This window comes from Lytechinus pictus, chromosome 10, assembly GCF_037042905.1.
Source record: "Lytechinus pictus isolate F3 Inbred chromosome 10, Lp3.0, whole genome shotgun sequence".
NCBI lineage: Eukaryota > Metazoa > Echinodermata > Echinoidea > Temnopleuroida > Toxopneustidae > Lytechinus > Lytechinus pictus.
Genome location: NC_087254.1, coordinates 24,748,684 through 24,765,767, shown reverse-complemented (window position 1 = coordinate 24,765,767; position 17,084 = coordinate 24,748,684). Strand labels below are relative to the sequence as shown.

The following is a 17,084-nucleotide window of genomic DNA, read 5'->3' as shown; positions in this document are numbered from 1 at the left end:
ATGCTACAATTTCAATAGATAAAAATAATTTACTTTCTCTCATTGTGATGAACAGTAATCGGTAGCATGGTTATTTTGGAGGGAAAAGGGAGATAGAAAAATGAAACGTAGAACAAGACGAGGAGAGCGTTGGGAGGTATGATTTCAGATCCACTATTTGAGTCACATTTACCCCCTTCGCTCTTTGAAATTGCAACAGGAAAACAAATCGAAGACTGGTATGCAATCTTCAGGAACAAGATAATCGTTTTTTAACAAACTATAATTCATTAAAAGAGAAACCAAAGGCGATTTTTAGTGAAACATTGAGGCCACCGTCTTAAAGCCCAGAAGCCAAAAATCACAAAATAGTTTCGGACTTTCGTTGCGCAGCATCATCATTGTACTTGCAAGGGAACATTCACCCTTTTTTATTCATTCTGGAAAATAAAGGTATTTGGTATGCTGTGATTTCACCCCAAACGGATTATCGTCGTAATTATACACTTTGCAAATGATCTGTATACAAGGGGGTAAAGAGACCATTCATGAGGAGCGTGACAATCACTGAACTAGAATACGTGGAATACTTGTCCCTATTCCCAACGTACACAAAGCCGCGCCGCCATTTTGCTAGGTCAATACTGGCTGGTCGACAAATGCTGCGTGTAGGCAGATGGGAGAAAGGAACGCAAAGAAACTTCCTTGTGCTGTTTAAAGTTTTAGTTTGCTTTGTTACATCATGATCTATATGTTATTGAATACTTTCATAACTGAAAATGTTGATTTAGTCACATTTTTGTATTAAAGGGGAGTAAACATACAGACATGAAATCATAAAAAACTCGACCTTTTTCACGCGCACACTGTGACAAAGAAAGGCCCACAACAAATATGCTTTCTGAGTATAGGCCTACAAATTGTCTGAACAATAAAGGCCTACTAGCTGGTTGCATTATAAAAAAAAATTCTTTTAACGATTAGAAATCATGTCCCTTTTCTCTAGCTTTTTTTTTTAAAACCTCCCTTCTCATTCAACTATTCATCTCACCTCATTTTCTCTGATTTTCCTCTTCTGTCAATCTCTCTTATCCTCCCTTTTCTCCATCCCCTTCTATTTCTTCCATTTCTACTTTCATGCCCCTCTCTCTCTTTACCATTTTGCCTTTCTCATTTCAACTTTCTCTATATAAATTTTGAGTAAATATTCCCTTCCCTCTCTCTCATACTGTCCAATCACACATTCAGGGTGAAAAATTGAATAGAAGTTTGAGGACAAGAAGGTTGTTACTTTTAATGAGCCTTCAAAGTTGGACCTTCGTGTGCTCAGTCATGAAATATCTACTAAGTACAGTGTATATAAAAATGGGCACAATAGAATTTGAATTCTTATGAAATTTAATTTGGAAGAGCATGGATGTTGCACGACATGTGCTTATACATCAATACACCTTTACATAAAGGAATGGGTGATGGATAAACAAAACCAAGTCAACTCTAACAAGTTTACTAATTAGAGCACAAATCAGAAAAGCATAGCAATGGTAATTCCATTAAAAAAGTTGTGGCACTAAATTTCGCTTATTTTCACATACCAGTTATATGCATATCCTGGTCAGTATGAAATATTCCACATGTCAAAAATTGCACAAAAAGACCACTACCTCTTGTCATATATTTCCAGGGTGACCAGACGTCCCGTATTTCCCGGGATCGTCCCGTATTTTGCTCCTTTGTCCCGGCGTCCCGGCAAACCCTTCCCGGGACACATCTATCTGTCCCGTATTTGTAGAATATTGAACAAAATGTAGTTGATACATTTAAAAGTGACGAATTTTCATCAAATAACCAAACAGATGACGAAGCAGAGACAACAATTAATCGATATAACTAAACTTTTGAAAGTTCTGCGGGTGATTTTTTTCCTAACCAAATACATTGCAAACGAGCTGGCTTCCTGCCTGGGTGCAGTGGCATGCAGGCTCTATGCATGTAGGATCGGAGCAGATTCTCAATGGTGCAAACAATCACACATGATAAACAGTTTTCCACCAAAATAATCACAAAATCGGCGGGAAATTTTTATGATCATAATAGATTCTCAGATTACTGATTTAATAGGAGGAACAAGTTTTTTTAGTTTTCATAACTGGATCTACATGTAGTTGTTTTAGCTTTCGTTTTTAGTCTTGTTGTGTAGGATGCCGGCGCTGTTTCCTCTAATTTGTAAGTTGACAATGTTTCACTTTGAAATTTTATTCATTTCTAAACCACTTAGTTTTTCAAAATTTTAAAGATATATCTAAAAAACACCAAATATCATTATCATTTCTGTTAGATGAATGGATTGCTTTTGTTTGCTTTAAGTTTGAACTTTTTCCTCTTTCATTTTTATATATTTCTAGTTCAGTGGTGACAATAGGCAATGAAAAAAAGCACCAGAGCAGACAACAAAGCGGTATCGATCGAACCCGACTTGTCCGCGCGTGCTGATTGCCCTTACGCATTTTTGTACACAGTGCCTATTGACTTGGGAAAAAGCAAAGATTTGGCAAAATAACAGTACTTTTTCCTCGTAAATTTCTTAACTATTCTGTTGATTTGAGAAGCGAGACCTTTAGTTTTAGAAAGAAAAATGTCTGATCTTTCATCTTTACATTTACTAAAAATCCTGAAAATACTTCAGTTTGGTGCATTTAGCAATAGATTAGGAAAAGACCGCCACAGATCCAAATACCAGCAATGTACAAAAACAGCTCCGCCGCAGGGAGAGGTATCCGGTTTCGCGGGCCCGCACGCAAAGGGTTAAGAACGACTGGTGATCTTTTCTTGTGGTAAATGATGTTCACCATTATATGTTCATTGGTGATTATCTAACGCGTAAGAAAGGTTCATCAGTCGTTTTTAAAGTTGCTCTTAACTTATGAACAATTTTATGAAACACCCATCAGGCACCAACACTAGTTTTAAACACCATATTTGAAGTAACCCGAAGTAAAAAAAACCTAATGTAAACTGCCCATGGGTGGTTGCTTTCATGTTGGTTTTGGTGTTGTGACTAATGCTTAACACCAACATCAACATTGAACACCAAACTTTAGGACATCCACTCTAACTCGCATGCTGCCGAAAAAATGATTGCTTTTTGTGTTTTCAACACCATACTAAAAGTAACCTCACCTGTTGCCCAAGGGTGGTTGCTTCCAGGTTGGTCTGTAAGGTACCCTTGTAATACTCATCTGCTTCTCTCCTAGCCTCTAGTAACTCTAGTTCTAGTTGACTCATCCTCTGAGCAGTGGAAGCAGACTCGGCAGCATGGCGCCTGGCCTGGGTGGATAGCTCATACCTTAACTGATCAACCTCTGCCTGTTTCTCTCTCGGCTGTGAAAATGAAGCATAATTACTTCAGCATAACAAATAATATATGAGTCCCCATTTTGCCTGACCCATTATTACCTATTCTTTTCTAAGCTATTTATTTTCTTGGCAAGAACTAATGAAACATAGAAAAGGGTGAGAAGAAGAGATTGAAGAAAGAAAATAAAAAGTTGTTGATCGGGAAGAGGAGCAGAAAAGTAGAAAATGAAAACAGAAAAATTAAGACAGTCATAATTTCAATCCCACTATCAAAGTTTTTCAGTTTCTAACTACCAGGAGAGACGGTAATGCCTACCTACCTGATATTGTTTCTGGCTCAATTCAGTTTCTAAATGACTCAGTCGAGCCTGATATTTCCTCAACTCAGCCGACGTTGTGACCTTATCTGCTCGCAGGGCACCTTTTACAGATAGAACAAATAAAGATCACATCTAGTTTTGATGGAATTCAGTTATTGGCATTAATTATACTATCATTCCTGTAAACAAATATAATTCAAGCATTTCACAACGCTCATGCCCTCATGGGACATCACTCCTTCGTGCTCATTATGAGAGATTGGTCGATAACAGTGAGCTAACATCATACATTAGCCATGGAGTTTCTCTTCCATTCCAAGTGATTACAAGCCTCAGCTCTCTTAAAAATTACAGTTTTCCTAGGATATACACAGCTACATGTAGGATTTAACAGCTACTTATACTTCTACAGCTTGCTCTACTGATAAATCCATATTTTCCCTGCGCTTTCTTGCTAGGTAAACTATTTCTTTATTTTTCCTTGTTAGCCAAATACACCATGGTGGAAAGATACGGACATGAGCTCAGGATCACCAAAGACAAATGCAAATGTAAAAATACATTTAAATCTCACCAATAGTATCATTTAGGGACTGGATATGGCTTTTGATTGCATCATTTTCAGCAAGATCAATATGAATCCCTCCTAGATGACCAGATGGTAACATCCCTCCATCTTGAATGGTATGTGCAAGGGTGGATAGTCTTTCCTCCAATCTCCTCTTTTCAACCTTAAGTTCTCTGCACTCTTTCTCAATGGACTTGACATATTCTGGGTAGAAAGGAAGACAGCCCATTTCCTATAAGTTTATTTTTTATTGCTAATCAATTACAACCCTATGAATAACTTCCTCCTTTAAAATAGAAATTTACTTTTTATCGATCTGACAATAACCTACTTTACATAAAGAGAAACTCAAGCATACATACATTTCTAGGTAGATAATAACACTCTATCTCATGATAAGGGGGGGGGGGGGAATGAAAGTATTGATTAAAGATAAACTAAGTGACAAAGTCCATGATGTAGTGGTGTATTGGTACACATATAATTGAGCAGAATATCCAAAAAAATAAAATGCACCAGGAACTTTGAACTGCTATAAGAAAGAGTGTAATATTTTTTTACCAAATGATTTATTGATAAACAAGAATAATCTAAATAGATGGGTCAGAGTTCAAGTGAACTTTCTACATGTACCTTCAGTTAGGGAAGCTCATAGCTCATGTCTTGACTTCTCCCCTCTATTAAAATATAATCCATTTAATAAGAATAAATCAATCAAGACGTTGAACTCAGAGAACATTCTACCTTCAGTAAAGGGGACTTGTTCATTCTTCATGTCCTCCCCTCTCATGGGCTCATCTACCCTCTTTCTGATGTTTATTCCATCTTTGTACCTTCTGTCAATCTGTCTTTCCATCTCTTCCATCTCTCTCTTCATATCCTTGATGACTGCAATGAGAGATTCATTCTGGGCCTGAAGCTCTTCAACCTGGCTGGATTCCAACTGAGCATTCTCCATTCCAGTATCTCGACTCTAAATGACATTTTTGTGTAACAAACATGTATTCAATTTATATTCACTTGGGAAGTAAATATCACGGGGGATGTTTAACATCGAATTAATTAAACAAATCAGTCATGCTCAAGTGCTACTATGTTCAAAGCATGATCGCAATGATGAATAAGCAGCAAGGTGCATTCTTGAGCATGAGCTGACTAATTTGCTAATGATTATATACAAACTGCAATATGATACCATGAAAACAATAAGCCAGTTCACGGTTAGCTCATGATCAACTTTTCTCTAATGACCTTTGTGATTTTTCATTAGGATAAGCACTATCATTTTCAAATGTTGATGTTGCGTAAGCTTTACTGGTAGAGTATTCAAATTCTAAGAACAAAAGGCATTGTATAGACCAGGTGACTAGAATAGTACATCAGGGATAAAGTTTGGAAATCTGTTTTATTGTCTGCCTTTGGCACATTTGACTATTGTTTAGGCTACTGTCAAATACCAGTGATTATGAAGGCTCTATTTATTACTCTTCAGCTTGGATGTGATAAATATTTTGAAAGGAATACATGAATAATCATCAAATCACAAATGCCTATGTCAGTGAATTTGAAAGCCACCTTCATGGTTGTCTCCAATGACCTTCTTCTGCTCGTGCGCAGTTTACAACCGTGAACAGGCTTATTCCCAGAAACGCCCATATAAAACATGTGCTAGAAATATATTTGGGTATTAAAGAGATAGAGATGGTGGAATTTTTACTGGAACTCACAGGAATCATATCCCTGTCGATCTGTAGCTTGTGTTTTCTTAACGTAGCTACAGCTTGGTCCCGGTCTCGTGCTAAGACTCTGTTCAAGTCATCTCTTTGCTGCAACTCCCTTTCTAGTTCCTTGGTCAATGCAACAGCCTGCAGAGTATAAAGTCAGGAGAAGAAAGGTATGGACGTAATATTAGATGCACCATAGTCTCCATATCCAAGTTGGAGAGCAACATAATGAGCAAAAGAAAAAGAGACAGAGAGCAAAAGAGAGAAAAAGAGAGAGAAAGGGGGGGGGGTGGAGTTGCGTATTGACTGCCATCTCCTCCCCATCCCTTATAATGATGTGAGTTATTATTTTTTTTAAAGATAGGTATCACTTTCAAATTACAAATTCAAAAATATGCAGGAATCCTTCCATCTTTATGACACAAAAAAAATATGAATATCTAAGAGTGCCCTTGTAAGAAGACACCCCCCTTGCAAAAAAATAAATAAAAAAAATAAAATACTATGCTCACTTGATCTCTAGACTTTGTAAGCTTATCAATCAGATCCTCAGATTTAGCATACTGGTTCCTCTCTGCATCTTCATATCTCCTTTGCCAATCCAGCTCCAGCTGTGCCTTTGTACGCTCCATGTTTTGCTCCTTCTCTGCAGCAACGACAAGCTCCTTCTGGTATCTTGAAGAGATAGTATAGTTGGTGGAGATATCGAAATAACTATTGCAAGCTATCAAATTATCAGAATTATATAATTTAGGAAGAGTATCATCCAAAAACTTTTTCTCTGCAAAGAACTACTTTTCAAATGCCTTCACGTATGCAGTTAGGGCGGAGCTATTACAGGTTTTTTTTTTACCAGTAACCATACGTGATTTCTTTGGTGAAGACTGGTGGACCACTAAAATAGAGGTGAGCATAAAAAAAGTTTCACCAAAGACTACGAATATCAACCACATTAAGGCTTACATTTCTCTATCTAGATCTTCACATCAAAACATACACATGATACTACATTTCCAAACCTTCTATCAACCAAATAGAGCTATGGAAATAATAGTACTGAGCAGGATTTCTGAATATTCTTGCTTGAATGTTTTTGTTTGTATGCAAATATACTGCATAAAAGGTACCTTTCAATGTCTTGTTTGCGGCATTCTAATTCAGCTCTGAGTTTTCCCTCCCGGTCTCGCAGTGACTCAATCACAAGGTCTTTTGATACCAAGTCCTTAGATACTTTGGATACCTGGCCATCAAGCTGGTTTCTTAGCTCTCTGGACTCTTGTTGATGTCTGCAAAATTACAAAAAAAGTTATCTGTAATAATGAATCCTTTCCCCTTGTGCACATTCAATATGTGAATTTATTAATTGTGTATGTATTTTGTTGCTATTCAACATTTAACCTACTTACTTGACCTTAAATACCTCAAACAATGCTGATGACAATATCAATTAATATCATCTACAATTGGGCACTTCCATATAAAAAAAAAATCACCTCACTTCATATTCATGGGAGAAACGGTCAAATTGATGAATACCGAAATGCTTGAATTAAACAAAGCTTTTATACATGTATAAACAAAGGAATCCTGCCATGATAGCCAGTACTTGTAAAATGCATGTTAAATTGATATGCAAGATATATTTTTTTTCTGTCAAAATTGCTAACTTTGCTGGTTAATGTGTTACCATGGTTGAATATGATGATATCATGAATGTGAGCAGAAAGCTCTTGGCGAGGACGTAGGCTAGGCCAACCTCGAGGTCTCATTTTGTCGGCCTTGGCCTTGCCCTTGGGGGAAAAGCAAATCTCCAATGGCCTCGCTGACTCAGAAGTACCGGTCTTGACAACATCCCTAGATGTTGGAATGAAAGTATTTAGGTGATCAAATACAGGTTAGGTTGAGCACATTTAGCCACCTCAAACATTATTTCTAACTCACTTTTCAATAAGCATCTCTTTATCTTTCAGTGCATCCTGATGCTCCCATGTCTCTCTCCTCATCTCCACCTCTTTGTCCTCTAGGGCTCCTTCTAGCCTCCTGATCTCCTCTTGGAGCTTTCTCTCTGTCTCCATCTGGGCCTCCTTCAACCCAAGCATGGCAGTCTCCTTCTCCCTGGCATATCTGTCCAGCTCCTTATGTCTGACATGGAGGGGATAAAATAACATATCAATAAAAGTCACTTTTATGTTTCAATGAGAAAATGACCAGAACGATCAAACGATATTCTCTCCATCTCCTAATTCTCTATCTAAAAATGAATACACCCCTACACTACATCCCAGGGAAAACTAACTGGACACAGCGTTAATTCAGCTATGATTTTTCACTCTCTTTTTAAAATTTTTTGAAATACGAAGTTTGGTTACCACAGCAGTAATATTTTGCATAAAGATATTTTAGTGGTTTATATTAGGTGGGAAAGTTCACCAGAGTTTAATGTTGCTATTGACATTGAAATCATACACGTATACTTCGGGAAAAAAAACTAGGAAATGGAAAGAATATGAGTTGATAAATTAAGTGAGAGATAATGCAAATTGTTAAGTACCAGTACATTGTAAAATGAAAGCTTATTTGAAAAGCTTCGGGCCAAACACAAGTAGATATTGGAACAATCTCCCCATCAGATATTAAAAATCTGAATTCCACAAAACATTTAAAATCAAGTCTGAAGAAGAAACCTGAATCCACATTAAATACAAAGTAAAGAATGGGGGGGGGGGTGGGGTGGGGATCAACAGGGCACAGACATTTTACTAATAATTCTGAATTTGAAGGGGTATCAGGCAGAAAGTGTCCTTTTCTATTGTATTTTCTAAATTTCTTTGTATGCCTGCATTCATGGACCCATCATATGAATCTTGAATTTGAATCTTGTATGTTTAATGGAATAAATACTAAAGAAATATCATTTATATTATCAATATCATTTTTATCATCATTATTACTATCATCATCATCATCATCACTGCCGCCATCACCATCATCACCACCACCACCACCACCATCATCATTATCATCCTCCTCCTCCTCATTGTCATCATCATCATCACCATCATCATCATCATCATCATCATCATCATCATCATCCTCCTCCTCCTCATCATCATCCTCATCATCACCACTGCCGCCATCATCATCATTATTATCATTGTTATTATTATTATCATTATCATGTTATCATTATGATGATGATGATGATGAATTGTTGACTTACTTTCTGTTGAATTCCTCCTCGGCCCTCTCAACTGCTTGCTTTGCATAAAGCAATTGTGACTCAAGCTCAGTAATTCTGTAAATAGATTTTAAACTGATTTTTCAGTAGAGTTTAGAGTTTGTGAGGAGTATATATGAAGTTTTTTCACCACATGATGAGAAAATTCCAAACAAACACACCCACCAAGAAAAAAAAAAACTCAAAAAGGGAATGATACATTTATTGTTAATTGAAGTAAAATCCTTGACTTGAATTGACTGGGAAGCATTATCAATTCAATTCATTTTTATTTTTCACAATTCAGTAAACATTACATCAAAACTGCACATCTTCAATCAAAGTACAATGAAAGAAACATTAAATAGAAATAATGCTAACCTCAACTAATAACTGATAACATAATTTGTAAAATTGGGCCTGGCAAAAGAAGCTAGGCAGTGTTTGTGACAAGTTGAAAAAAGCAACATAGCAATCATAAGTAACGTTTTGTCATATTACAACCAATTATAAATAGTTTTTGAATAGTGTACACCACATTGTATGAAACTGCAACTCTTTAGTCATTCAAAGGCATATCCCCCACATTTACTTCTGATACCTGTTTTTAGTGCTTGATACATTTAAAGAATGATTCCTGGGGGCAGTTTCATAAAGCTGTTTGTAAAATTACGCAAGAATTTAGGCACGACTGGTGACCCTTTCTGTGCCACACAATATATCCTCATGTAGCTGACTTAGCACCTAAGATCCTGTTCCAGTCCTGCGTAAAGTTGTGTGTAACTTTACAAACAGCTTTATGAAACAACCACTGGGTGGTAGTTGGTAGGAACCATTTTAGAGTAAAGTTACTTCTAATACGGTCCTTTCATATTCAGCTGCAATTTCTATTTCATATTAAAAAACCCAAATCAATCAAACTTTATATGCATTCCTTATGTATCAAATAAAATCAGAGTTGCCGATGTATTTTCTTTGTGACTCTAAAGTGGAGCTGTAAAGGACCTGATGGTAGAGGCTCTGCTCGGTAGGGAGTGAATGACAGGTTCCAAGATTATCAGGCCGCACAGGCAATCTAAATTACTGGGTGCAAGCCATAATTTATAAATAAATGTCTCTACACTTTGATGCTCTTCAAAATTGTTTAAAAAATAATTTACCTCGCATCCTTGATACCTCTGAGGTCACTCAGCTCCCATTCTGTCTGTTTGAGTTTCTTTTTCAGGTCATCCATCTTGGTATCACTGTTCTTGAGTTCTGTAGAGGTCTGTTGACTCGCCCCTCTCACCAGCTCCAATTCCTTGCTCAATAGTTTGGCCTGAAGACAAAACAAAAAACATTGTGCAACTGAAAAACTAGATATATTCTTGAAAGCACCTTTCAAAATTATTTGCCCTTGCGATTGGCAGAGAATACACATGTATTACATACCTAACTTTTACAATTTTCAAAATAGATTGATTCTTGACTGCACAGTCAACATTATTGCCACTGTCATTGCCTGATCATGAATGTATTATGCACTCAAATTATAACATTTTGAAATAATGACCTTTCTGTCCTTTGACCTTCTGTCTCCAAAATGTAATCAGATCATTCTCACTCACATACGCATACCTCAAGTTTGAAATTGATCCTTGAAAGTTTCTTCTGTTATAATAATTAATACGAAAGAAATATTTTCATGAATATGACCTGGGAACATAAACCCTTGATATTGTGACCCTTACCATCTATTAAGATCATCCTCCCTTCAAAAGGCTAACATGAACTTATTCACGTGGACTTAACCTTTGATAGCCTTCATCAGCCATGCGATAATATTACCCTCTTACCTTCATTTCATGTGATAGCACTGTTGAGCTGAGCTCATCGATCTTGGTCCGATATTCCTTCTCTCTCTTCCTGGAAGCATCATCAAAGCCAGCTGACATCTCCCTGCGCTGAATATCAAGCTCTTCTTCGACCTCACTGATCCTCCGCTTCATATCACGCCTCAGTGCCTCCACCTCATCCCGCTCTGTCTGCAGTTCAGCGTCTTTACAACTGAGCATAAATAACATCATATCACTTGATAGCTTGTTCCATGTTGTAGGTTGCATTTGGAAACATGAAGGCATTCAATTAAAGGCATAGGCTGACATTGATAGATCTTTTAGAAAATACTAAACTTTGATTCATGTTTTAACTTGATATTGTTCAATATGTGGAAGAGAAAAAATAAAATATGTGCAGACATTTTCAAGATATCTGTAATTGAAAAATCATCATTTACTTAATACTGTAGATTGAATTAAGAGTTTATTTCCCTTTGATACTAACATCTTGTATTGTTCCACCTCAGCCTGTTTTTCCCTAATCCTCTGTTGATAGTGTCTTTGAAGATCCTCCATTGCCCTTTCGTCCTGACTCCTTCTTGTCTTTAGCTCATCGATTTGAATCTTCAACTCACTGACTGCGGCCTCTCTGGATTGCAGCCTGGCTCTTAGCTGCTCTTGCATTACTTCAAGCCTTCAAAATTAGGATCATATCAAACAACAATTGCTAGTATCACAGCAATCTAAATAAACTTAAATCTGAATATGTTCTGATTGAAGTCATGTGTATCTCTAGCTACTCTTTAGAATGAAGGATTCGAGGCTATAGATTGTAGCAAATGCTGACCCATTAATTTCCATGCTAATGATTTTTACTTTTCAACAAACGTTAAAGAAAAAAATATTACCAGTAGTTACCAATAGTCCCATTCTCCCAAAATATACTATTAACACCGGTATCTGACACAAAATGGATTTGGAAACATCAAGCTACAAATGCACCATCTTTATCAACTACAGCACTGTTTGATATTTCTCAGGATTCAAAGCACATGTTTCTTTTTGTTTTAGTCATCTACTGAGTACAATGGAATGCAATTAGGCAATGCATAAAGGTCAAAGCATCAAGTCATGATTTCATTTCTCAAACTTATAAACCGTTTTAATGTTTGTTCAGAGTCTAGACACATTTAAAAATCTGCTCCATAAAAGACATGTTGCCTAGTTTATTGCAATGCGATATCACAAATATTATGCCCTGTAGCATATGAAAAAAGAAAAATAAATTAAATTACATGGAGATTATGATTTAAAATTTCATACAGAAAGAAAGAAAGATATTTAAGTTCTTACTGATCTAATTCCTGATCCCTCTCTGCAAGGAGTTTCAGATTGAATTTGAAATCTTCTTTGAGCATTTGAAACTTCTCTTTGTGCTCTTTCAAGGTCTTGTCCTTTTCTCTTAAACAATCTTCAAGACTTTGGGCATGCATGGCCTGAAGATGGCGCCATTCCTGCTCCTTTTCGGCTGCAAGTCGTGCAAAGGAGGCATTCTCAAGACTGGTTACATTATCTTCATGTTCCTGTGCCATGGATCTGGTGGTACATGTACCTCAAGCAGAGTTCTGTCAATCTGTTAATGATCAAGTAGAAAAAAATCTAACCAGATATTAATCTACACCTAGATAGGATTAATATTTGCCTGACATGGCAGACAGTTTAGGTAGATCTACATGTAGACTATTTGAATTGTAGTCTATCTATATATAGACTATGTCACGTTAAAAGTTAGATCTACTTTTTTTTGCATATTTTACAAATTTTGACAGTAGATTCTAACGTTAGATAGGGTCTACTACATGTAGATCTTTTCTGTTTTCACAGTTAGGCCCTAGTCTGAGATTCTGAAAAAAAAAATCAAAAGATCTACAATAGTCTACAACAATGTCAATGCACACAGATCTATCTTCTAACGTTAAGTTACAATGTAGTTTTAAATGGCTCCACACTAACTTTTTTTCTTGGTGGCCAGATCGGTCCACCAAAATCATTAATTTCATATTCTTGGTGGTTCGAAAAGCAAATTTGGTGGCCCTAAAACAATAGAAAACATTACAATTTATCAAAACTTTGGTAGCCTGCCTGGGCCACCAATTGCAGGCTTTTACATTTTGGTGGCCCGACTCTCATTTTTGGTTGCCCCGGTCCACTGCTAATGTCGAGCCCTGGTTTTAAGTTTAATTAACAATAAGTTTGCGAGAAAGTGGCCAGTGGCAGTGCACCTTGTCCTAGCATTAGCTTAGCCAGGACTCAGCCTGGAGGCTCCTAGAGAGTAAAAATCATTTACTAATGTATGCTTACTCTCCATGGAGCCAGGGATTGCGTCCCATTCGCCCCCAAGATTTCTACTTTCCTTCTAAAAGATCTAGCCCTAAATCATGTAAATGCCTGGGATACAACTTCATTTCCAACATTTCTGCGATATTGATTTCATTTTTAAACAAGAATTCATTAAAAAAAACCAAGAAAAATAATATGAAAAGACAGGGAAACCTTGCCACGATGTTTACATGTATGTCACCATCTTGTTTTCTTTGATTTTCGCCAAAGCTACATCACGCATATCTCAATATGCGTGATGTAGCCCATCATGCATATCTCAATAAGCGTGATGTAGCCTTGGCGAAAAACAAAGTTTCTGTAAATAGTTTTTTTTTTCCATTGCCGATTTTGATTTCACACATTTTCCTATGTTTTATTATTGCAAAGCGCTACCGGTACTTTATCCACTTGACATGTTTGTAGCAATTTTCATATTTTGCTTGTCTTTGGTTACTTTTCATGCAAAGGTATGTTTATACTCTAAACACTCACATTTGTATTTCTTGCATTTGTATCTGACAAATAAAATAAATTCGATTTTTCACATGCAGCCTCTCATATTTTCCTTTTTAGTCTCATACAATCAGACATGTTGATTTTGTTTACTCCATTCAAACCTATATTTTTACCTCGACAAATTTCTAAAGCACAATTCGCAAAAATCATTACTAGAAATAAGTATTCTATAAAAATTCAGAATATTTCACTAATAAAATGTTGAAATTACTTAGTAATTGTTAGTTACTTCAATTTGTTTGCCGGACATAGGTCTCTTTCATTCACTGTGGTCTAGATCAGGGAAATAATGAAAAATTCGATTTGATCCAGTTATCGGTTATGTTTGTGAATCTTTAAAGTTTTTTTCTTTTTACCTCACAGTCACAGAGTAAGCTCCATACATCAATTCTACAAATTACAATCAGTAATAAATAAAACATTATTTGATCTCCATTTATTAAAACAATGAAAACACATGACCTTAATTTATGAAAAGCCGTCAATCAGAAATAAAACTATAAGGTTCAGGTGACTTAGACAGCTGGCAGCCGTCTGTTTCGAGGAGTTTTTTAACACAGACGGCTCGCTATCGTGCAGCCACCATTAGGGGGTTAACAATGCAAAATCCCCCTAACGGGGCTCATTGATTTTTGTCTTTATTTCATAAAAATATATAAAAAGAACTGTACCAAAATAAAGATTATTATTCCGTTTTGGCCTGAAATGCACCAAAACGGGAAATAATAAACTAAAAGGGGGAAAAACAGTGACTTACTTCGGTTGTCGTGCAACTCCCACTTCCCTGGTTGATCCGAACTTCATACATAAACATATGGGCCTATGGCCATTGAGTCCCTGTACAGATCAAGCTACAACTTCGGTCTCTGTATTTGGTGAGTGGAGCCAACGGAGTTCAGCGGAACAACCAACATAACAGAGACCGAAGCTTTTGATCTACAGGTGACAATGAAGACCAGGGTGACCGGACGTCCCGTATTTTGCTTCTTTGTCTCGGCGTCCCGACAAACCCTTCCCGGGACGCCTATTTGTCCCGTATTTCAGAATATTGAACAAAATATAGTTGATACACAGAAAAGTGTAGAATTTTTGTCAAATAACCAACAGATGACGAAGCAGAGACAACAATAGAATCGATAACTGTAAACTTTTGCAAGTTCTGCGGTGATTTTCTTGCTAAACAATAGGCCCCAAAGTACATTGCAAATGAATAGTCTAGTTACGTGCACTGCATGGCTTCCTGCCTGTGTGTGGCAGGCTACTAGCTAGGCATGTAAAGTATATGGGATCGGAGCAGATTCTTAATGGAGCAAACAATCTCATATGATAAACAGCTAGTTTTCCCACCAAAATCACAAAATCGGCGGGAATTTTTTTAATGATTATATTATGGATTCTCAGATTACTGATTTGGGGATGTAATCGGAGGAGCAAGTTATTGACATTTCATAACTAGATCTAGTAGTTTCAGCTTTCGTTTATTGAGTCTATAATTGTGACCAAAGCGAACTTGGGATGAGAGATGCCTGTGTAGCTGTGAATGTGATGCCGCGAGGTTTCATCTTATTTTTAAGTTTGACAATGTTTCACTTTGAAATTCTATTCATTTCTAAAACATCTAAACAATCAAGAAAAACCCAAATATCATGTTAAGACTTTTGTTAGATGATTAGATATATTTTGTTTGCTTGAAGTTGAAGTTTGAACTTTTTTCCTTTTTCTATCCTTCTAATCATTCCTGCTTGCCTTTTTTGTTCCATCGATCTTTATTTCCAATCTTTCCTAGCTTTATTTCCTGATCCTTCTCTCTCTATTCATTTTTCCCTTTCTTGAATTTATTCTTTCTTTTCTTTGCTTCCTTCTCCCTTCCTCTCCTTTTCGTTCTTTCTCTCCTTCCATTATTTTCTGTCTTTTTTCATTCTCTCCTCCCTCTCTTTAATTCTTTTTCTTGTTTTCCTTCTGATTATTTTCCTTTATTCTTTCTTTCCCTTCCTTCCTCCGTTTTTTTTCTTTCTTTCAAAGAATGACTAGGAAACATTTTCTTTCCTTCATTCTTTGATTCTTCCTCCATTTTTTTAACTTTGTTTTCCTTTCTCTCCTTTATTTTTTCTTTTGACATTCATTCATCTTCCCTTACTTTTTTTTATTTATTCATTTCAGAGAATAACGGAAACGTTTTTTTCTTTCTTTTTTTCTCTATTTGTTATTTATCCTTCTTTTATTTTTTACTTCATTCATCTCTTTTTCTTTCCTCTTTTCTTTCTCTCCTTCATTCTTTCGTTCACCCTCCCTTACTTTATTTTTTTTTTCCAAGTCTAACATTGTGTAGAGATCTACTTTGTCTTTAGCCTTCTTTGTTGATTTCTTTTTTTTTAAATTAAGACCTGGATCGGTCGATCCGCTCGTGCATCGTGCTTTGTCGATTGTCCCGTATTTCATTTTTTGAAATCTGGTCACCCTGATGAAGACTAAATCTTTTTTTCCGATCGGCGATACGGTACTAATAAAAGTAACGTTAAAACTATCGCTTATCGAATAAAACAAAGTCAATGAGTTATGACAATGTCACGGAATCATGGAATGGGAATTGGAATGGAAGACAAAATTGCCTTCGGAGTTCGGCTTCGTGAAACGGAAAGCGCTGATTCGTCACCAAACTTCCTAGAATCCTATTTCGGAAGAATGGTCCTAGGAGTAACGTTAGCACGTTCCTACACATCGCTCATCTCGTCATAAAACAGGCCCCTGCTGTGGGAGGTGTGCCGAGCCGGCCTACGGCACGGGCGCCCGGCTTGGCCGGGCAGCTCGCAAGGCCAGGCCTGATTGAGGCTGAGCTGTCTCGGCTGGGCGACCGTCGGTCGCTCAGCATCAGCCAGACAGCAAATACATGATGTTACTATGCAAATTAAATACAAGCAAGAACACAAAGTGCCTAAGAGGACAATGCCAGCACTGTTTGTGAAGTAAGATCACGGTTAAATTGATACTATCGAAAACTGAAAAACTCACCCGCAGGAAATTCTCAAATTAACCGCTACATTTCGAGTGAAGATAGTCGATGATATTGCACAGAATAGAACGTTACTTGAAGCACGGTACGGTATCTGTGACTGTTCTTTACATTTTTTTTTAGGGGGGGGGGGGGGGGACTGTATTCACTCTTTCATGGGAGTCCGCGCAAAGGATTATCTTTTGTGCTGGGGG

General features: G+C 36.9%; 1 protein-coding gene across 1 annotated transcript in view; it reads right to left on the bottom strand.

Annotated features, from left to right (window-relative positions):
- The window catches only part of LOC129269344 (coiled-coil domain-containing protein 57-like), a 29,278-nt gene extending 12,316 nt beyond the window's left edge, over positions 1-16,962 (bottom strand). The window contains exons 1-14 of the mRNA XM_064105651.1: positions 16,890-16,962; positions 12,336-12,615; positions 11,488-11,676; positions 11,001-11,211; positions 10,326-10,483; positions 9,169-9,243; positions 7,890-8,090; positions 7,076-7,234; positions 6,461-6,623; positions 5,952-6,089; positions 4,969-5,197; positions 4,231-4,428; positions 3,657-3,757; positions 3,160-3,360 (exon numbers count right to left, since the gene is read on the bottom strand). Coding sequence (XP_063961721.1) covers positions 3,160-3,360; positions 3,657-3,757; positions 4,231-4,428; positions 4,969-5,197; positions 5,952-6,089; positions 6,461-6,623; positions 7,076-7,234; positions 7,890-8,090; positions 9,169-9,243; positions 10,326-10,483; positions 11,001-11,211; positions 11,488-11,676; positions 12,336-12,574 — 2,262 coding nt within the window. The 5' untranslated portion in view covers positions 12,575-12,615; positions 16,890-16,962. The remainder of the gene's footprint in view (positions 1-3,159; positions 3,361-3,656; positions 3,758-4,230; positions 4,429-4,968; positions 5,198-5,951; positions 6,090-6,460; positions 6,624-7,075; positions 7,235-7,889; positions 8,091-9,168; positions 9,244-10,325; positions 10,484-11,000; positions 11,212-11,487; positions 11,677-12,335; positions 12,616-16,889) is intronic.
- Positions 16,963-17,084: the final 122 nt, after the last annotated feature.